The sequence below is a fragment of the Lepidochelys kempii genome, chromosome 2 (genome assembly GCF_965140265.1).
Source record: "Lepidochelys kempii isolate rLepKem1 chromosome 2, rLepKem1.hap2, whole genome shotgun sequence".
Lineage (NCBI taxonomy): Eukaryota > Metazoa > Chordata > Testudines > Cheloniidae > Lepidochelys > Lepidochelys kempii.
The window spans coordinates 57,311,036-57,333,697 of NC_133257.1; the positions used below are offsets into that span (position 1 = coordinate 57,311,036).

Here is a 22,662-nt window from a genome sequence, read left to right on the forward strand (position 1 = left end):
ATCTACCTACAAGTAGAGTGGTAGTGGGCATCGCAAATTAAATACTCTGACAAACAGACAATGTCCTGTATAATATCCTGTACAAACGTTATGGAATTAAGATAAACTTTATTGACTCAACCTTAATTCAATAAGGTTAAATTAATACCTTTGGGATATGTTGTATTAAAAATACAACTGGGTATATGTTACTGTGGCATTGAATGTACCTTCTCTAGTAGGGAGGGGGGATGCTAATGAACTTCCTATGTATTCAACCCTTTGAAGCCACCCCACTGAAGAGATATGCATATGGAGAATCCAGTCTGAACTAATAGACAAAGAAAGGGGTTTTGGATAAATAGCCTGATTTTACATTGGCTCAGAGTCATCTTTCTGATCCAGCAAACTGACAGAACCCCTGGTCCACAAGAGGGCCCCAGTCCCTAGAGTAGAGTTGGAAGGACTGGGTGCTTGTTCAGAGCTGAAGCTCAGCTGTGATGAATTGGTAACCACAAGGAATTCCCCCTTGAGTGGGGATCTAAAGGTTCTGTTTCTGCCAGAATCCATGTTAGGGATGGGGTGAACCCTGGTAAGCTTATTAACATACATGTAGGTCATTTTATTGTTTTAGATATGTTTTTTCTGTAGTGCTTTTTACCTTAAGAATAAAGTAGACTTGCAGGGGAAGTGATGTGTGTGTGACGGGTTGGGTCACAGAAACCCCCTTGGGACTGACTTGATGTGCTGAGACTCCTCTGAGTCTGTTTTCCCTGACAGCTTGGGACTTCAGTACCTTGCCTTTGTGAGCCAGACACACTAGCCTGCTACAAACATAGGCCCAGGTCCGAACCATGTCCCCCGAAAGCTGCAGGCTTAACTGAAAACAGCTTAAGAAGTGCTCCTGTCTCCAACACCCAGATACCCAGTTCCCAATGGGATCCAAACCCCAAATAAATCCGTTTTACTCTGTATAAAGCTTATACAGGGTAAACCCATAAACTGTTCACCCTCTATAACATTGATAAAGAGAGATGCACAGCTGTTTGCTCCCCCAGGAATTAATTACTTGCTCTGGGTTAAATAATAAGTAAAAAGTGATTTTACTGAATATAAAAAGTAGGATTTAAGTAGTTTCAAGTAATAACAGACAGAACAAAGTAAGTTACCAAGCAAAATAAAATAAAACACGCAAGTCTAAGCCTCATACAGTAAAGAACTAAATGCAGGTAAATCTCACCCTCAGAGATGTTCCAGTAAGCTTCTTTTACAGACTAGACTTCCTCCTCGTCTGGGTCCAGCAATCACTCACACTCCTGTAGTTACTGTCCTTTGTTCCAGTTTCTTTCAGGCATCTCTTTGAGGTGGAGAGGCTATCTTCTGAGCCAGCTGAACACAAAATGGAGGGGTTTCCAGATGCTTATATAGTCTCTCTTGTGGGTGGAAACCCCTCTCTTCTCCTGTGTTAAATCCCCTCCACAAGATGGAGTTTTGCAGTCACCTGGGCAAGTCACATGTCTATGAATGATTCAGCTTTTTGTAGGCCGGGACTCCATTGTTTACATGTTAGTTTGAACGTTCCCAGGAAAGCTTAGATATGGATTGGCATCTCCTAAGTTCCATTGTTAGCTAAGTACTCCCAATTACTTGAATAACCCCTTCACACTATGTTGACCAAATCTGCCTTATGTGCTTCCTACAGCAAATGCTTTAACTACAAGCATAGACCCAACACTCATAACTTCAGATATAAAAGTGATATTTGCATCTGAATAGGATGAATACATTCTGTAGAACATAACCTTTGCAAAGATACATCACATGGCATATCTAGCATAAAACATATTCCAGTTATGTCATATTTACACTCATAAGCATATTTCTATAAAGCATTATACAGTGCAACGTCACAGTGTGGTACCCTATAACTGTAGCAATTACGCCTGTCAGCTGTCTCTAAAGAGAAAGCAAGCAGGTTGACCTTGGACAACCTGTCTGTGCTGGGAAATACGCAGTGAAGACGGGGAACTGTGCAGCCTGGAAATATCCTGGTCAAAAGGAAGAGGGATGAGCCTGTCCACACAAGAGAGATGACGGCTGGAAAGCTGGAAGCCTGGGAATGGTGCCCTTGCTGGACCACTGAGGGGAAATACAGGTGCAGTTGTCCTAAATTGTGACAAATACAAACCAATGACTCAGTTCCATCTGGTGTTTGTGCATCTGAACTGTGATGTAGGCCTAACATAGACTATAAAATCCTTGAGATGGAAACCATGAATTCCTCTATGTTCAGTACAGTATAGAGCACAGTAAATAATACATAAATAGGTACTGTTCATCCTTTGGCCTTCATAAGCAGGTGTCTGTTTAATGCAGATGTCTCAATATTTCTTTCAAATTATGAGGTTTCTTTTTTTAACTTAATGTGAGGCACACAAAATCTTTTAGACATGTTAAAGCACTGAAAATAAATTTTGTGGACTTGGTACTACGTTGTGCAAAGTGTGGAGAAAGCACAAGGTGAACAGCAGTGAGCACGACAGGAAGTGTATAGGAATCTGAACCTGCACTAATGAAAGAACTACTTTGTGGCTGCCAAATTACCCCTGCCAACTAGCAGAAGTGAGGCCTAAGAAGCGAATGCATAGCTGAGAGTTTCAGACTTATGATGAGGGTTACATTTAAATCCATAAATCTTTAGAAACTCTCGTAATTTCTACATGACCTTCCCCTTATGCACTTTGGCTTCCTTACATTCAAGAAGATGTGGAAGAAGCTTGAGACTTACTGCTGCTCAGGGCTGAGGACAGTGCCTAATCCATAATGTTACTTGTGCCTTTGCCAAGCCTGTGCTTACATTTGCACTCCCTGCAAGAATATTCATAAACTCAGAGATTTTAAGGGGAAGAAGGGACCTTTATTACCTACAGAGCACAGGCCATAGAATTTTACCTAGGAATTCCTGCATCAGTCCCAAAACTTCTGTCTGAGCTTGAGCAAAGCTTTTAGAAAGACATCCAACCATGATTTAAAAGATTTTATCACACCCAAGGTAAATTGTTCCAGTGGTTAAGTAACCTCATTGTAAAAAATAAATTACACTTTATTTCTAGTCTGAATTTGTTTAGCTTTAGCTTCCATCCATTAGATCTCATTATGCCTTTGACTGCTAGATTTGAAGAGCTCCCTGCTATCAGAAATCTTCCCCCCATGTAGGTGGTTCCAGACTGTGGTTAACTCACCTTATAACCTTCTCTTTGTTAAGACAAATTGATTAGGCTTCTCTCACTGTAAATCAGGTTTTCCAAACCACGGATCATGCTTGTAGCTCTTTTCTGAACCCTTTTTGTCAATGTCTATTTTAAAGTGTGGCCCCCAGAACTAGACACAGCATTCCAGTAGTGGTCTTGCTAATGCAGTCTTCAGTGGTAACAACACCTCCCTACTTCTATTCAGTATTCCCCTATTATATATCCCAGGAATTCATTTGTTTTCTTAGCCTCTGCAACCTGCTGCAAGTTCCTGTTTAGTTCATTATCCTCCATGACCCCCTAAGTCCTTTTCTAAGTCACTGCTTTCCAAAATACAGTCTGCCATCCTATAAGTGTGACCTGCATTCTTGGTTCCAGGTGTGTGACCTTGTATTTAGCTGTACTAACATACATGATGTTCAAGTGAGTTCCCCTTACCACATGATCCAGATCTCTCTCTAGAACTGACCTGTCCTGGACATTATTTACCCTTTCTCTAAATATTTGTATCACCTGTAAACTTTAGCAGCAATGATTTTGTGTTTTCTTCCAGACCATTGCTAAAAATATTGAAGAGCATTTTCAGGGTCAAAGCTTAAATTGGAAAGCTAGCTGAGTGTTTGGACCCTGTTTGTAGACTTTTGTGACCATTTGCTGAGATAAATAAAGGCTTTCCCTTCCTGTACATTTTAGTAGTTTGTTTCTTATGCATAAGTTTAAATGTATAAATAGTTTATAAAAGGTTATTAATATAATTTATAGTTATTGTGAAGAATGTGGGTATTATCTGTATTTTTATATATATATATATATATATATATATATATATATATATATATATATATATATATATATAATAGTAGTAGTTAAATTTATATATAATCTGTGCACCAGCAGGGTCCACATGGGCCAGTTAGTGCAAGATATGCTATTGTGAATTAAAATGTACACCCTTCTGGTATGGATTAAAGCACTGTTTAAATAAGCCTTTAGTTAGCTTTGGTCTGGAGAAGCCAAACTCAGTGACTCTGGACAGCCCTAATTTCTAATTCCAAACAGACAATGTAGGTGTTAATCTTTGAAAGTTTACCTCAACTGATATAGAAACAGAACCCACAAAATGGGGAAAGATCCTTGTCTGAAACAAACCTCAGGGGCTTTTCAGGTGGGAAAGCACTTTTAAAAGCTGAGTCTCTGTGGAGACAGGAGAACACTGACTGGCGGACAGAGCTGAGGGGCAGAAGCTACAGAGATGCAGCGTGCCTCAACAAACCCAATATGGGGGAATGCCTGGGACAAATGGAGCCTTCTGAACTTGCAAGGAAAGGCTAAGGTATAGATAGGATAATATGTTAGGCCTTTTGTTTTATTTTGTTGTTATGATCCTAAGGGTAATTAAATAATGCTTGGTTTGGAAGAAACTGTTCTCTGTCACTGCATTTTCATGCTGGTGATGAGCTCCTGGAGTGAAAATCTAAGCAGGGGCTAAAACTCAGCAGGCCCTGCTGAGGATATGGTTGGTAGATGGGTACTGTAACCTAGTGGCCCAGTCAGAGAGTGGGGATAAATCACAGAACTCCACCTTGAGAGAAATACAGATGTGGGCTGGTCCTTGGAAGGGATGTCCATGGGAAGAGAGAGAGGTCAAAGACACAGGCTGCCCTGGAACTGTAACAGTTTTGTTATGGACATGAATAGTGTGTGTTATAGACTGTTATAAACCGTGTTTCTAATCAGCTTAAAAGTCTGTAAAAATTGCTTGCTTGCTTATTTATTTATCCTTTATAACCATGTATAAATGTTCCTTTAATATAAGGCATGGCTACGTTTTGTGTTGATTTTACAGGTAAGTGGATGGCGGGTAATGTGTTATACGATGTGACTTATAGGGAGTCAGGAACACTTGCAGGGCGAAAAAATGTAATGGCTGTTCAGACAAGTGACTGTAATTAATAGGTGAACATCAAAAGAAGTTTCACTCTGGAAGGAGTAGAGACTAAGTTATTTCATAAATGTGACATTTTAACAAACCACTAAGGCCTGGGCTACACTTAGCTGAAGATGAAGCATCTTAGTTTGACTTACCTGGCCTTCCTCACAGCAGCAAGTTGACCGTCGACTCTGCTTACTCCTCCTGCTGAGGTGGAGTACAGGCATCGATTTGGGGATTGATTTATCACGTCTAGACGAGATGCGCTAGATCGATCCCCGATAGATCGATCACTACCCATAGTAACTCTGTCTGTAATTTTATACTTTTAATATTTATTGGTAATTATTTCAATCTCTTTAAAGTTAAACAAATTATGAAATATTGCAATTCACAACAATATTGTTTTGGTGGAAATATATTCTAGACATTGAGGAATAAAGGGGAAATTGTATTTCTGCTCCTTGAAAGCAAGTATTTTAATATGCTTACCTTGTTTTATATGATGCAGAATGGAGAGGCAGGAAAGGAAACAGAAGAAGAAAAAGATGCAAACAAATCTGAGATCAGCATAGTGTTTGAAATTGCCTTGAAGCGCAACATGCCTGTCAGTTTTGAGGTATGTGTTATATATGTGAGTAGACCAGTTTATATATTGAGCTGTTCTGCTGTCTTCCGAGTGTTTATAAAAATGTAATAAGCAACAACTAAAAGCAAAAGGGCTGGGTGAGAGAATTCATTACAAATAAATGCATGCAAATTCTAAATAAGAAAAGAAATTGAAAATTAATCCGAGTCTAAGGTGTCATTTTATATTATTAAATTGGCTGCTCTGTCAAATAAATGTGGGCCAAACATGTAGACGCTGATAGGTCCATTGTCCTTCAGTCTTTAATGGATGGTAGAGTGACTCTTTGTTTATCCTTTGCCATCATGGGGTGTAAATTGGAATTGATAGCCACATTCAACACAGGAAAAAAAACCCCCAAAAAAACAAACCACACACTCCGAGAGAGAGGCAACCTAGACCTTCTCTCCTAATCCTGGGAGGTGCTGCAAGACATTGAGACACCATGAAAGCTCCCATAAGGACACTTAACACATGTCCCCTTCTCAAAGAGTTATTGGTAATGCCCTCACTTCTTTTTTTCGTATCTCTGCTTCAGTCTCCACATCTTTCTCCTCCTCAAATCCCATTTTATCTATGGGCCAGACTCTCTCTTAATGTTCCTTATTTAGGCCTTAATCCTGTCAGTACTTCAGCACATGCATAACTTTACTCACATAACTAGTCACCTAGACTACAATTGCTTATATAGTTAATGGTTGTATTATTTATCTAGTGCTATAAGGGTACAAGCTGCTTTACAGTAATGGTGCCAAACAAATAACAGGTTCCTTGCCGCAGAAGGGTTTATACTCCACAGCCACATGCTACTACATTGTAGGGTTTCATAGGGCAGCCTGCCTGGAACACCCTCCTGTGGTAGGTCATGGCATGACAGGTACACCTGCTTCAGTTTTCCCTCCCAGGTGGCCTAATATCACTTCTGGCTTTCTTATTTCAATATTACCCCTCCTTGGGACTGGTTTATTACAGCACCATAGTCTACAAGAGGAGTCCCAAATATGTAGTCCAATTCTCACCCCAGTGCAAGCCGTCATTAAAACTTAAGACCTCTCATTCCTCAGTGCCCCGCATACTGGTGAATTCAACCATGCCCAGACTTTCAGTCCTCTCCTGTCCTTGTTCCAGGACAGCCACCTCAGCCCTTCCAACAGTCTCATTCTTCTCAGTGGGAGTGCCCACAGCCTCTCTGCTGGGAGTATCCTTCACTCCCCCTGGCACTCTCACGGTTCTGGCTCTCTGGCCCTGGAGATGTCAGTGGGTAAGCTACTCTGCTGCTCCTCCTGTCTTCAGCCCTTTCTGGCCCTCCGTTCCAGCTCTCGGGCTTAGGGTCAGCAGGCAACTCCCTCTGCTGCTCCTCCTGTCTTCAGCCCTCTCTCAGGAATGCCAACCAGCAAACTGCTTGTGCTGTTCTCCTGCCTTGTCCCAGAAACTACCTTCAGCTTTCTTCTGGGACTCCTCCAGTTCTCTGATCTCGCCTGCCCTTCCTGACTGAAACAGTTTGCTCTGACTCTCTGGGAGTCCTTCTCACTGGGTCTCTCCCTGATCCTTTATAGCACCTAGGTGCTGCATCTCCCTCTTAATTGGCCAAATGGGAGCACCAGCTGTGGCACAGGGGTGCTGGCTCCAACTTCAAACATAGGGGCCATTTACCCTGTGACGGACAAATCAGTACGTCAAATCAGTACAAATCAGTATATGCATTTGTACTGCATATACTGATTTGTATATGCAGAGATACATATAGGGAGATGGGTAATGAGTCACACAGTAGTTGGGCGTTTGGAAGATTTTTGAAGGTAAAGAGTGACGGTGCTTTGGAGGTGTTAATCAGGAGGTTGTTGCAGCCATAAGTGGTGTCAAGTAAGAAGACGCGAAGATGGGAATGTCTGATACAGGGAAACTCTCTACTGTGCCATTTGCATGAGAATATTCTGAAGAATGTTATTACTATTAATGATGTTTCCATAAATTATAAAAGGATAATTTCTTGCCCGCCTACCAAGAGGGAACAACATATAATTAATTCCCTCTGATTTCAAAAACTTCCCAATATAATTTTTTTTTAATCTCTCAAAAACATAACAATTTTTCTGTGTGTGTTGTTTAGTGTCATTAAATGTAAATGTTGTTGACATTCTTAGGTAGAATTGAAGCTTAACCTGTGTATTGTTTTAAAAAGATATCTTATATTTCAGTAAAATGACTAACCAATTTGTGATAATCTACAGGATCTGGTGTTTCTAATGAGATTGTTCTCAAGAATATTTTGTATTATTCCAGTCATGCATTAAAGCTTTCATTATCTTTATCATACGATAGCTGTAGAATGCTCAGCAATTTCTTCATCTGACAAAGCTTTAGTAAATATTAAAGCTGTGCTCTGTTACATAGATGAGCAAATGGTTAAAGATATTTAACGTTTCATGTGAACAGTTTTCCAGAATTGCATAATATTTGGAGAATGGGGAGAGTTTGTAATGTAACTTAGGGGCCAGGTTCTGCCCTATGATGTCAGTGTGGCTGTATGGGTGGAACAGAGCAGAATTTGGTCCTGGCAGTTTGGCTAATGGGGAATTACACAATCACATAATCTCACTTACTCTGCCTGATAAAGTAAAGCTAGTATTTGTTCTCCAAGAACTTCCAGAAGCCATGTAAAGCAGTTTCTGTGTATTAAAGAATTGATTTTTAAAAATGCCTTAAAGTATCAATATTCTATAGCATAACAATTTTACTCTAGCCCAGTAGCTGGTATGTGCTTTCCGGGGCTGTTTAGAGGCCAGACGGATAATAGCATCCCCCCACTGCAGCAACTTGTAGCTATTTTAGCACTTGTGTGGGTCTGTTACGGAGCAGGTTTTAAAGATGAGTACGGTCGTCAGTCACCCTATGACAAGGGTAGTCAATTATTTTTTGTCAAGGACCAAATTTCTTGGTCAAGGTCCAGACTCCAGAGAAAAAAATAATAAGAAAAACAATAATGATAATAAGTAAATGAAAAGATTTCAGGGTCTGTTCAAAAGCATCTGGCGGTCTGGATTTGGTCCATAGTCCACCGATTGACTACCCCTGCCCTATGAGCTGTTGCTGCAGAGCAAGGGTTTTGCCTATTGCTTCCTGCTGGGCAGTATAGAGAAATCTCAGCCTTTTGCCTTCATTATTTCATGGAGGTTTATGCATTTATGTTCTGTGTGTGTGTTCTGGTTTTTTTCCACTCTTTAAAGACAGGATTATAATTTAATGTTGCAGTTGGCAAATTTTGAAGGGAGAACCATGCATTGTTTGGGTGGAAAATATTATGTGTCAGGGTGTGGCAGTGTATCCCCACCCTGTCTCCTGTTGAAGCGGACGATGGGTGTGCTGACACCACGGTTACTGTCCACCCAACTGTTTCAGGCCTTATCATGATAAGGCACAATGGTCAGATTCAAAAGGGCAGCCCTTGGGTTCAGGGCAGTGAGGCCTAGTGGCCAGCCTCAGTACTGTGGCCCTTGAGTTCAGGGCTGTGCGGCCAAGGGGCCAGAGTCATTTCAGCTGCCTTCCTGGTCAGGGCCATGCAGCCTAGTGGCCAGAGTCAGTACAGCTGCCCTTAGGGTCAGGGCTGTGTGGCCTAGGGGCCAGAGTCAGACAAGTGGGCCCCCACCTAAGGGTTGATGGTGGCGGGGGAGAGTAGGGGGACCCAGCTCCTCCCTCTCTCCTGGGTCCCGAGACAGGGCCCTGTCAGTCGTGAGCATGGTCACCATCCTGTCAGCGGGATTCCTACTGCAAGACGCTGACCTTCCTCGGGTGCGAGGTACCACTCTCTCCACTCCCCAGGCCACTTCCTCCCCTGAGTCCTGAAGCTGGGGTCCGTTTGTGGTTGGGGTCTCCAAGCTTCTTGGCATAGGTAGCTTGTTGGGACTCTGACTTCTGTTGACTGGCTGTGGGTAACTGGTCTCCAGTCTGGGCCTCAGGCTCTCTGGTTCCTACAGTCAGGGGCTGAAGCAGGCTCCTGGGCTGAAGCAGGCTCCTGGGCTGGAGCCTCCCCTGAGTGTCCTCCTTCCCCAGCAGTCAGCCTGTAATGAGCTGGGCTTCTCTCCTTTATACTAGTGCAGCATTTGGAGAATGCCCAGTCAGGTCTAAGGGGCGGGACTTGCACCACCTATATTGTGGGATTAACCCTTTCCTCCTAGTGCATGGTATGCATGCCCCATCACAGATGACTTTCGCGTCAGTTACATGTTTCCATTTGCTAGGAGTCACAATGAAAATTTCTTTCCCTGTCTTGTTTTCAGCTTTCAGGCTGAGATGGGGAATCTAAGGAGGTTTAACTGATTTGGCCTACTCAAGGCTTTAGAACAACTATACAAGATTGCTATTGTCCTCTTGCCAGGGGCTAGTTTTTTATTTTAATTACTTTATTTATTTTGGGTGGGCAAGTAAAATAACATCAATTTTTCATTATCAACATCAAGAGTGAGAAGATTTTAGTCTGGCAAATTTTCATGATGATTATGCAAGACTGCATGAGGAGAAGTAGGAGAGAAGTGTCTTTCTGTCCCATTGGCATTGAGAGGCAGGAAGGACCCAAGCTAATCACTTGGAAAGATAATGGATTGCCTAATGCTGTGACCAAGTTCTCATCATGAGATTTGGTGCCCGTTCTCAGGCCTGCCAGTCTCTAAGCACATGTTTGGTAGTTCCCTTCTAGCAAGGGTGGAAGGATGTCAATCTTCCTCACTCTGACGTGTGGGGACTTCTTGCTCAAAGGGTTTAACAGTAGAGTTTCTATATGTTTAATAAAGATGTGGATTTTTTTTTAAACTGGCAAAATACCACATTTCTGCCTGTGTTTTCATTTGCATTAACCTGTGGATTTATTTTGGTATTTTCTCAAACCTTAAACAGGGATGGTTATAATTGACTTTGGGCTTGTCTAGATTAGGCCCTCCCACAATTTGGACTATGGGGGTGTGAATAGCAGTGTGCACCAAAGTGCTGTGCTGTAACACCCTGTGTGGATGCTTTATTATAGTTCTGTTTGAAGAAGATTCTGTTAACATGAACTAGGAACCTTTTAGTTCACACATGCTGCGTCCACACGGGGGAGTTAAAGTGCAGCACTTTGCACACTATACACCCCTGTAGTCTGAACTGAGGGGCTGTGTAGACATAGCCTTCGTTTCATCTACTCGGCTTTTTTTCTGCTTCTCTGTTAGGGTTTAAAAATGTCTCCATTTAATCTCAATCTCATCTTTCAAAATGCCATCTGTGGGCTTCTCCTTTGCTTTGTCCTGTCAGCAGGGGTTGGGGGCTCATGTTCTACATCTTCAAGCATTCTTCTCAAGTGTGTCTTCCAAGCTGAGATCAGCCTTCTGCATGTACTCCTAGAAAAAGGTGTGTTGAGGCACTGAAGATCTTCCTGTAGTCTTTGCCCCCATGATGACTACTAGCTCGTTAGTCTCTGGCCAACATATCCCACATCTCATCATCTCAAATGACCCAGACGTCTCAGTCTACACTCTCCCTTACTTCACTGCTATTGTGCTCCTGTTTTTTAATTTGTCAGAGTGATTCATTAAATTGACCTGAATTCATCCCTGTTATAATTTAACCTTTGGCATGACACCAGGCATGAATTTGGCCCATTGTATGTTCTCATGGTGGAATAAGACTGACAGAAAGAGAAAAATATTGCTGTTGCTGCTACTCAGATTCTCAGCTGCAGGATGAATCTCTCAACTCAAGGAGCATTGTAGTGTGCTAGCATCTAAAGTGGGTAGCATTTTTGTTTAGTGACGATTGAACTCAGTTATAAACCTCTGTATTTTTGGATTTATAGCACAAATGTTTTAAAGCATATTAAGTAGAGGAAGTTTTAAAACACTCTGAATTTCTGGGGTCAGCCAAAAATAGGTTTTAGGTTAAGATGGTTGTTGCAAAAGAACCTAACTTTGGTATTGGGCCTGATCCAAAGCCCACTGACGTCAATAAGAGTCTTTGCCGGCCATTATTTTCCATGTGCAGTGTATCTACAATATAAAGGGTTAAAGAGACACTAGGTTTTTTTCAAAAAAATTCTTTTTACATTAAAAAATACTTTTTAGGAACTTGACAGTGGTATTTCTTCCGCAAGTAGTTTTGCCCTTTCCCATTTGGTCAATATAAATATTTCTGTATGTTTCTTTTGTCTGAGTATGAGTAGTTTTATAAATACATTATACTATATAAGAATACAAACACCTATCCTGTGCTATTGCCAGGATCATGATTTCAAACACTCAAAAAAGATGGGAAATGAAAATGCTAAAGTTCTTGTAGTCATTTTAAATTAAACATGTTCCACAATCTGTCCATGTTATACTATTCATATAACAACATCCGGTAATATACTAAGGTACAGATTTAAAAGAGACTGGAAGATACCATTGCTGTGAAGACATAACCTCTTTTCCCCTGACTTCAGGGTTGAAAATTATTGCACAAAAGCCTTGAGGTGTACTTTCATATTTTAATTTTCCTAGTTTAAAAATAAAAGAATGTTAAAATCTTTTGCACAGTATAAGTTCTGCTCTGCTGGAGGTTTAGGGTGTTCCAAAAAGAAAGAAACTCTGGGTCAGAATTTTTGGCCTGCTATGTACCATCTGTGCCCCTTCAGAAGGAAAATGGAACAGAAACGCTAGATCTCCCTCTTTTGACCACGCTGGAAATTCACAACTAGACTGATCAAGCCCTGTGTACGGAGAAAGGATGTAAGAAACCTCTACGGCCTAGTTGCAATCTTTGCATGGTGTTAAATGCAAGGGTAAAAACTTGACTTAATTGAAGTCAGTGGTAAAACTTCCATTGGCTTTAGTGGGGCTGGGATTTCAGGCAGGGTCCTCTTCTAACTAGTGCCATAATAGTGCACTCTAGGGTGGGGAGGAAATTCTTATCTCAATACAAAGATTGAGGGCAGTCCTGAGCTAAAACTAACAGAATCCACAGACTTCTTTTTTCTGGGAAAATTCAAACATAGTTGTCTGTTCACCTTCATTTTGTGTCTTTTGATTGATGTATGTACTGACTTATATTTTCATGTGAAATTACAACAAAACAGAGTTTGAAAAAGAAATACATGCTTAAGGAGACCCCATTACAGGGTAGTGGCTAAACTAAATAATGCAGGGATTCTCAAACTGGGGGTCGGGAGGTTATTACATGGGCGGTCATGAGCTGTCAGCCTCCATCCCAAACCCTGCTTTGCCGCCAGCATTTATAATGGTGTTAAATATATAAAAAAGTGTTCTTGATGTATGGGGCGGGGGGAAGGGGCATGGTCCACTCAGAGGCTTGGTATGTGAAAGGGGTCACCAGTACAAAAGTCTGAGAACCCCTGAAATAATGCAAGGGACATGATCTTGGGGGGGGGGGGGGAAGACTTTAATACAAAACATGTTGAAATATTTTTAAGATTGAGGGTTTAAACCTTTTAAAAGCACAGTTATTGAACTAAGACTGGCTTAGCACCTTTATCTGAGTCCCCTTGTATTGTGGCATTGCTTTTCTTCAGCAAATGGTTCTGTCCTACTGGGCAATGCTGCATACTACTGAAATAATAAGTATTTATTTTGATTTTGAAAGTAATAGAAAAAGGTGCCTATTCAAAGCTCTGGGTACCCCAATACACATGAAAACAAAATTAAATTTAATTAAATAGCTGCTTCCTCCTCCAACAACCAGCGGAACTGAACTCCCTCCCAAACACACAACTCCCATCCCCCAGGCAGATCTAATCTTCATCAAACCAGTTTGCATGGAAAAAAGCCGTACTTGTGATAAGCACCTCATGGTCATGTCTTTACATTGTGTTGATGCATTACAAGGTTAAAGATGAGGTATGTGTTCTTATATGATAATTTGACTTGAAATAATTTTCTGTTCAATTTAGGTGATTAAAGAAAGTGGCCCTCCACACATGAAGAGCTTTGTTACTCGAGTTTCAGTAGGAGAGTTCTCTGCAGAAGGAGAAGGAAACAGTAAGAAACTCTCAAAGAAACGCGCTGCAATTGCTGTCTTACAAGAACTCAAAAAACTTCCACCTCTTCCTGTGATTGAAAAGCCAAAACTTTACTTTAAAAAACGCCCAAAAACAATATTAAAGGTAAGTGTCTGTATATGTCACAACAAGCAATTCTCTTAGGAAATCATAGACTTATTAATATTAAAGATAGAAAAGACCTATATGATCAAATAGTCCATTCTGCTGCCACTTCCTTGTTCATGTCATTACATATTTATTTGTATAACTTGAATTTTAAATTGTCTGGGTATGTTGGGATTTTCTAAAATCCCAACAGTCATGGCTCTAATTGTCATTTGTCATATTTCATTTGTGACAAGAAAGAAAGCTTTTCCATAAATGTATCAAATGTATTTGCCCAAAAGATGTTGCCCATTACAGTCTAAAGATGTAGCACTATAGTCAATGGGAGTTCTTCCATTGACGTCCTGTGGGGCAAGATTCATAAATTCAAAGGCCAGAAGGGACCATTGTGATAATTTAGTCTTACTTCCTGTATAGAATAGATCTCCTCTCTCAGAACCCATGTTGCTGTGTATTGAGGAGTATCTCCTAACAAGAGACAGAAAAACGGTTATCTACTTCTCTCTCAGCTCTCACAGTAAAACTCCCATGTGGTGGTAAAAAGTTCTCTGTAATAAGGCAGCATTGCAAGGACTGGTTCTTATTAAGAAAAGTAGCCTCTCTAGTCACCTGTTTAAAATACTTTTATTAAAAAAAAGAGATGTTTCTTATTTTTCCATGTTTATTTGTAAATCTTTAATTAAATATTCAGTATAGGGAGTTCCAGTATTTTGTAGATAATCCATGTGGTCATTTACTCAGTGGTTGATGACGCAGTGTGATTCAAGGTGATAGCTATTGATCCGGTACATGTGAAGTGTCTTTATTCCTAACAGTTGATACCTTTATTGTCAAAATATTGCAGTACCCAAATAATTATGCACTAGGAACCCAGACATTGTCATAGTAATATTGTAGTCTCCTGTGTACAGAAAGAGTAAATTGCAGCTCTTGGAATGCTTTTCTCTTCTCAAGTTAGATGTAAGATGTTAGTTCACATTTTAGCTAGATCACTTACCCATTTCAACTCAAGTTTCAGGTTAGGAATAGATTTATCTAGCACTGATACAGGTATGTCTTCCTGTCTGTATCATATGATACAATTAATATAGGTTTCTCTGAGCAAATAATATAGTGCCATAAGTCCAGTAAGCAAAGTGTGGATTCCTTGGAGACCACTGTCCCAGTTACCATTAATATGCAAGAGAACACATGCAGCCGAATGGTTTTTGCAGTAGTTCTCTCAGCAAGTCTTTTAATCAGTTGTTGTTGCTACTTAGGTGTCCTCTGTTTCGTAGTTATTATTTCGTCTTATTTTTGCCCATATGGTTTATTTTTAAGATTTTTTTTTTATTAAGCTGTCAAGTGCTGAGACAAAGCAGTCCAGCTGCTTCAAGCTTAGTTCTTAATGCATTCATAATGTTTACAAACAAACGTGAGTGACACCATTTGGGTCTGAGGGAAGGCCATGTAGTCTCCAACCACAGCAGTTTGTCAATGACTAAGAAGCCTGATTCCAGTTGATTTTAGCAGCCTCAGAATATTTTATACATTCATCTAACTTGCTATCCTGAAAATCTCTTAAAAGTCAAATGTTTACTTCATGCCCTTGGAAGATAGACTCTGTTGTCAGTGCTCTCAGCTTGAAGGAGACTCAGTCACTATTCCCTGGGTGCAGCTTCAGTCTATTTGATTGGTTAATCAAAGATAGTATCTTGGAAAGAGTCCAAAGCTCTGTTCACATCACCATCAAGTGGATCTCTTTACACGCTCTGCAGAAAAACCATAGAATTACTTACTGCATGTGTCTACATTTCGGTTAGAAGTCATTTGATAACACTCTTCAGGTCTCAAAACCACATAAAAGATAGACCAGTTCCTTCTCCACCTTTAATGGTCAAACCCATAAAGAGCTTGTTGAATTTGAGCTATCCCTCCATTACAATCTTCCCTGTGTCACAGGATATTAATAGGCTTCTTACTACACTGATTAAGCTTCCTTTAGAGCCTTTAGATTCTTGTGAGCTCAAGTTTCCTAAATGGAGTGTTTATTCCTGGTGGCAGTAGATTTATGGCTGCTTCTAGGATTCATGAGCTTCAGTCCACAGTGACTGGTTCTGTTTTGTGCACTCATCCTAAATTCCTTCTGAACATGGGGCCAGCTGGCGTGACCAGCTTGCATCTGATCTAACAAAGGCTGCCATGTGATGTTCTCTACATACATTTATGAAACATTATTGAGTAGCCTTAGCAGCATACAGATACTCAGCTTAGCCTATCAGCACTTCAATCCAGAAAGAGACTGTCAGTGGTCTAAATTAATTTGATTTTTGAGGATACCATTGTCTGGTGAAGTAGTTAACCTGATTCTCCATTGAGTAATCATTTACACCAGTATAAAGTGAGTGCAAAATGATATTCTGATTTGCAGCCTTTCATATCCATTTTGCACTATGTAAATGACTACCCTGGGTGCTGGGCAATGGAGAATCAAACCCTTTATGTCTAGAGTACTTCCCTGCTATTACATGTGGAAACAAGCCCTGAAGTCTGAAGACATACAGCATTATAAGTGCTGTCTTCAGAGAACTATTACTCTTTAAAGAAAAATAATTTCTTTGCAGAATATTGGGTTTTTTTGGATTAAATGATCATGCTTGTCTCTGGGTAACTTAAAAAAAAAATCTCTTCAGTTAATATTTCTGAGTTTAGTGAGGGTGGAAAAAATGCACTTTTCCTATTTTAAAGAATTCTGTCCATAATTCCTTGGTTTGATTTAGATAGCGCTATAGCAAAAATGTCTGAAATTTGAATTCTGGTTTGGACATAACAAGTAAAAATTCCCGCAAGCCTAATACTACAGGAACAACCACCTTACCAGAGCTTTGTAAAGTATGCAAGCTGAATAAGCAAATAGCTTTAGAGAGAGCAGCTGAACTTGGAAACTTTGCAAGCCACTTACTGCAACTGCTTTTAAATTTTTTTCCTCATTTCATTTTTCTTAAAATGGAAGGCTGGGATTTTTGAAGGTGTCAAAGGCCTGGTCTACTCTAGAAAATTTGGTCAGTTTAACTATGTCAGTCAGGGGTGTGAAAAATCTACATCCCTGGGTGGTGTAGTTAAGCTGACCTAAGTCCCCATGTAGACAGCGCTAGGTTGACGGAAGAATTCTTCTAGGAACCTAGCTGTCGCCTCTCAGGGATGTGGATTACCTATGCTGATGAAAGGAATCCTTCCTGTTGGCATAGGTAGTGTCTACAGTGAAGCGCTACAGCACCAGTGCTCCTCTAGTGTTTTAAGTGTAGACAATTCCTAAATTAATTAGGCTTGGTCTACACTAGAAAGTTATACTGACATAACTAAGTCAGTCAGGTATGTGAAAAAATACCTCTGATCGATGTAGTTATGCCGACATAACCCCCAGTGTAGAAACAGCTAACTCAGTGGAAGAGTGCTTCATCAACATAGCTAACAGTGTTCAGGAAGGTGATGTCACTGACAGAAAAGCTGTTTCTGTATTTATGCTACAGGGCTAGACCAGCGTAGCAATGCCAGCATAGTTTCCATAATGTAGACCTACTCAGACACCCAATTCTTGCTGAAATTCGGTGGAAGCTAGAAGCCTAATTCCCTTAGGGTCCTTGGAAAATCATAGCCTAAAAATATTAAATGCAAAAACCTAACATTTATGGAACGTTAAAGCTTCTAAAAGCCAGGAAATTCAAAGAATTAAGGTGGCTCTGGCACCAGCGCTCCCGTTTTGACAGGTACTGCCCAGCTATACTCTGAATAGGGTTAGAAGACACGATTATAAAAATGTATAAGCCTCTTCTATGCTTTTGCTTCCACCATTCCTATATCTGAGGGAGCTAATTCGTGAATACTGCTGGTAAATTATGAGTCTGATGCTAGGCAGTGTAGATGCAGACATTAACAGGATTTGCAGTGTGGTCAAACCAACCACTTGCTACAGTTTCCACCTTAGGATCCTGATCCTGAATCCCATGATCAAGTGACAATGCAGTTTGTTCATTTGGGCATGCTCTCTTGTCTAGTATATCACTCTGAGAGAACAGCATGGAAAAAATCTTATTAAAAGAACATGCAGTGTAATTGTTGCACTGGCATGTGCTGAAATAACTTGGGTTTTTTAAATCTTATTTTAGACTGGACCAGAATATGGTCAAGGAATGAACCCCATTAGCCGCTTGGCTCAAATCCAGCAGGCCAAAAAGGAGAAGGAGCCAGAGTATATTCTTCTTTCAGAGAGAGGGATGCCTCGTCGCCGAGAGTTTGTTATGCAGGTATTGTCTGATGTTGTTATATTAGGAAAGATTCCTTTATTCTGTTATGACCAAGCACAAGAAGAACAATGGTGGAATATAAAGCCGATCCCATCTAACATTGTTTAGCTCTTTACATATCATACAGTTAAGCAGCAGGAGTACAAAATTTGCTGCTAGCCATTTTAAAAAAAAGGCTATTTGACCTTTTCCTTTCTGTAGATGAAATAAATCCAATTAGATGTGTAATCCCTTTCTAAAGTGATAGCTATTTTCCCTCTGGTGTTTTTGCTTTTCTTAAACTTTTTTTTTTTAGCGGTGGTCTTTTTTCACCTATTTGTTTTATTTCCTTATTTTACTGTCTGTTCATGATTTACTTTATTGTTTTTGTTTTTTCCTTTGCTACACTATCCTGACAAAAACTTTGTGATGACTGATGGATGAATTTAGAAAGATCAGAAACTGTAATACAAATAAGTATCCACAGCAGTCCAGGGCTAGGGGAGAGCGCCTCTCCACACCGGGGCAGCTCCGGGGCTGAGGAAGAGGCACCTCTTCCCACCTGCGCAGCCCTTGATAGCCTGCTGCGCAGCCCTTGATAGCCTGCTGCGCAGCCCTTGATAGCCTGCTGCGCAGCCCTTGATAGCCTGCTGCGCAGCCGCGCAGCTTAGAGGGAACTTAGAATGTAGCTCATTAAACTTGTTGTGGTTTCACTGAATTTAAAAGCTTACCTTAATGTTTTCCCATCTTGCCCCACTTTCTTCTTCTGCTCTAGAATTGCATCGTTACCCTCAAAATTTAGTGGCCTTTGTTTGCAAGGTGTTCAATACTGTAATGAACTCTCTTCAAACTAAAATGTTACTTTTCCCCTTCAGTTTTCTTATTTGAGAGTTTCTATTATGTCCTTAGAACTGTGGTTTCTAATTTTTTTTTCACATTGTGTAAGGGTTTGAAGCCAGGAGATCCTATAACAGACCATCTAACCTCCATCTTTCCCTGGCCATTCTCAATCTGAGATGGTTCTGTGCACAGTCAGAAAGGGTGCTGTGGACTACAGATCAGTGTTTGAGAACAATTTCACCTTGAATTTGGATTTGCTTTGTAGGCAACCTCAGTACTTTAATAGTGAAATATTTGGCTTTGAAGGGGAAAAAAAACTTTACACTGAACTGTGTTACTCCCTTGCCTAGGAAGACTCTTGTGAAAGGGGGAGTTAAAGGAATTCTGTAGCCCAGCTGCCTTTTTATGGGTGTTCATAAACAGTGTAGCCTAAACAGGGACTTTTGGCCTTGCTTTATAATGCTTTCACACTAAAACGATATTGCTTTTTTTCTCCCACCAGACATCCCACTGGATTCATTAGTGCATGCAAAAAACTTATCTAAGTAAAAAGTCTTTTGTATAAACTACTTAAACAGTGTTTTCATTTGATTTAATTGAATGTGGAAGTAAAATATCCAGAGATAATATGTTCATTTTTATCTGTCACACAAAGAGCAAGTTTAGATGTGATGAAATGGATCCAATTACTTGTCCTGACCGTTACATAAACAGAAGAAAACCTCTGATGACATTAGTTGGTGTTCTGTTCCCAAAGTTAATTTAGGAAAGCTCGCTCTTTGTAGTCAGACCTTTAATCCTTGATAGAGGTTATAATAATAGCCAAACCAGTTTTACAGGTCTGAGAAATAGCAACACATTGATTTATTGTGGACTATGCGATAAATTATCATTTTTGTCTCGCCTCATTAAGGTTCTTCAATTTTATTACATACAAGCTCATTGCAATTTGGTTATTTTCTAATCATGACTGCAAAGTTAACTGTTACTTCAAGCTTCAAGTTCCAGATTTCTGTTTTCATAATTTTGGATGTTTTTGCTTAATTATGCCTTCTTTAGTTTGCAGAGAATATTTAGAGTATTTTCTTGTTTCTGTATGTACAATAGATATTTAAAACCAAAACAGGATAATCTAAATGTTTTCGTAAACAAAGATTTATTTGATAAATGAGTACCTGGAAAACATGTTGACTTTAATTAACAAGATTTTTTATTTCTTTTTCGAAAGCTGATATTTTAGAATTTAAAAAACAGTAAGATTTGAGACATTTGACCTGTGAAATTTTTGTTTGGATTGTTTTATGAAGTAGATTATTACTTCCTAACTGTTGTATATACTTTTGCAACCATACACCATTTTTGAAACAGGATCTGGCAAATAAAATGACTGAATGCACCAAGTAAAATATAGGTATTGAAGAATTATGAATGACCTGAGAATGAATAGGGGACATTTGGTGGACAATAGTCATAAACTAGGAGCATGCAGCTTGCACAGTTTATGAATGGTAGCAGAGCCCAAAGACTAAATTACAGCGTTATATTCTCTTTGTGGACATCTGTTGTTTATAATATGTCATTTTTATTTTGAAGTTTTAACTGCCTTTCCTATGTGGGACTTCTTGGTTGGCAGGAAATCCTTTATGTTGTACAGACCACATTTCCAGTGAGACCTCAACTTCTCAGAAAATGTGTTGATGGAAGATCATCCAAGGGCACAGGCATAATTGTTGAAGGAAAAGAAGAGGCTCATGCCCTGCCCAAATCTCCCCCTTTCCCCTCCGCCCCGTGATTTCCACTCCAATATTGTTTGCCCTATGGCTGGGGAGGATAAAGATGAAAAGCGTTCTCCCTCTTCCCCCAAAACATCCAGTACTCTTTCTATTAATGTCCATTTAATTTCCCCTGGACCAAGCCGTTCTCACTGGGAACTTACATTGGCATAGCGATGTAAGTCTCTCAGGGGTGAGAAAAATTCACACCCTGGAGAGACATAACTATGCCAACCCAACCACTGATATTGACATTGCTAGATCAACAGAGGTCTTCTGTAGACCTAGCTACCGCCTCCCAGGGAGGGGGATTACCTATGCTGACAGGAGAACCCTCCCATCAACATAAGTAGCGTTTACACTGAAGCGTTACACATAAGTTCATGGAGGATAGGTCAATCAATGGCTATTAGCCAAGATGGTCAGGGATGCAGCCCCATGCTCTGAGTGTCCCTGGCGTCTGACTGCCAGAAGCTGGGAATGGACAACTGGATGGATCATTCGATGATTGCCTGTTCTGTTCATTCTCTCTGAAGCACTTGGCACCGGCCACAGTTGGACAACAGGATACTGGGCTAGAAGAGCCATTGGTCTGACACAGTAGGGTCATTCTTATGAGATACCCATAGTTTCCACTTTGCTCTGGCTCCTAATGATGCTGATTGGCTTCTGGAGGTTTGCTGCAGCCAGTACATCCTGCAGGGGAGGAGAAAACTCAGAAGCTATATCACTTCTTTCTCCTGGGGGGAGGCAGGAGAGAGCAAGAGCTGGGGGCGGGGACATCAAGGAATGCAGAGAATAGGACCTGGGGGACACACGGCACAATCCTGGGGTATGCGGACACAGAGCTGGGGCACATAAAATTCACAGGCACAGTCATGTATAGATACTCATACTTTTATGGTATGAGTGATGGCCATGGTGTTTCTGGGACGAGAGGCTTTCAGAAGGAATGGAAGCAAGCTCATCTATGGAACCAGCTGCTTGTCCCCTCCCCCCAGATTTTGGTAAAGAAATTAGTCCAATAACCCCCTCTCAGGTTTTTTTTTTTTTTTTTTGGTTGCACCTGATGCAACTGACTATAGTAACACACTGCAACAACCTTGTTGATCTAGACTGCCACAAATTTATCAGTGATTGTGATCAATATTTTTGTTTCATTTTAAAAGGTCAAAATAGGCAGTGAAGTTACTACTGGAACAGGCCCCAACAAGAAAATAGCTAAAAGAAATGCAGCAGAAGCGATGTTGCTACAGCTTGGTTATAAAGCCTCCACCCCTCTTCAAGATCAGCCAGAAAAGGTGAGAAAAGGTGGCCCAAAATCCAGTTCCATAAGATGTTGAGCTCTTGCAGCTCATCACTTTTTGCAGGAACCTGTGTAGCCTCATTAAAGCCAGTTGAGTAGTTTGGCCGGTCAGTGTTCATATTCTTCCTTTAGCTGCAGCTACGTAACTTCATTGGATGGTAACTGCAACCCTTTCCTCTGCAAGTATAATTGAGGACAGCATATGTATGTACGTGTGCATGAATTTCATATTACCAAAATGCTCCTCTTTCCTTTACTCCCTTTGTGTTTCTGTTAGGATATTTCTTCCTCTTTGGGATTCCATGTCTTGTATAGGTCATTAACTTTCATGTATGAAATAGTTTTGATTTTTTGGCTCATTTACTCCAAACAGAAGCTACATTACAGAACCATCTAATAGTTAGGGTGAGCAGCAGGGTTGAATCAAATAGTGTACTTATAATGGTGTGTCACATTCTTGAGGTTGCCTCAGCATATACTCAAGGCAAATATCTATTTATGCCAACTTACATTTCAACATGAACTAAAAGCATGCTAGGATTTTTTTTTTTTTTTTTTTTTGCTCC

General features: G+C 40.4%; 1 protein-coding gene across 21 annotated transcripts in view; it reads left to right on the forward strand.

Annotated features, from left to right (window-relative positions):
* The window catches only part of STAU2 (staufen double-stranded RNA binding protein 2), a 224,954-nt gene that overhangs the window by 61,662 nt on the left and 140,630 nt on the right, over window positions 1-22,662 (forward strand). For all 21 annotated transcript variants that reach the window (XR_012157166.1, XM_073330822.1, XM_073330823.1 and 18 more), the window contains 4 exons: window positions 5,672-5,779; window positions 13,701-13,913; window positions 18,062-18,199; window positions 21,960-22,091. Coding sequence is in view for 20 of the 21 variants with exons in the window: in XM_073330822.1 (XP_073186923.1) it covers window positions 5,672-5,779; window positions 13,701-13,913; window positions 18,062-18,199; window positions 21,960-22,091 (591 nt within the window). In the remaining variant the exon portion in view is untranslated. The remainder of the gene's footprint in view (window positions 1-5,671; window positions 5,780-13,700; window positions 13,914-18,061; window positions 18,200-21,959; window positions 22,092-22,662) is intronic.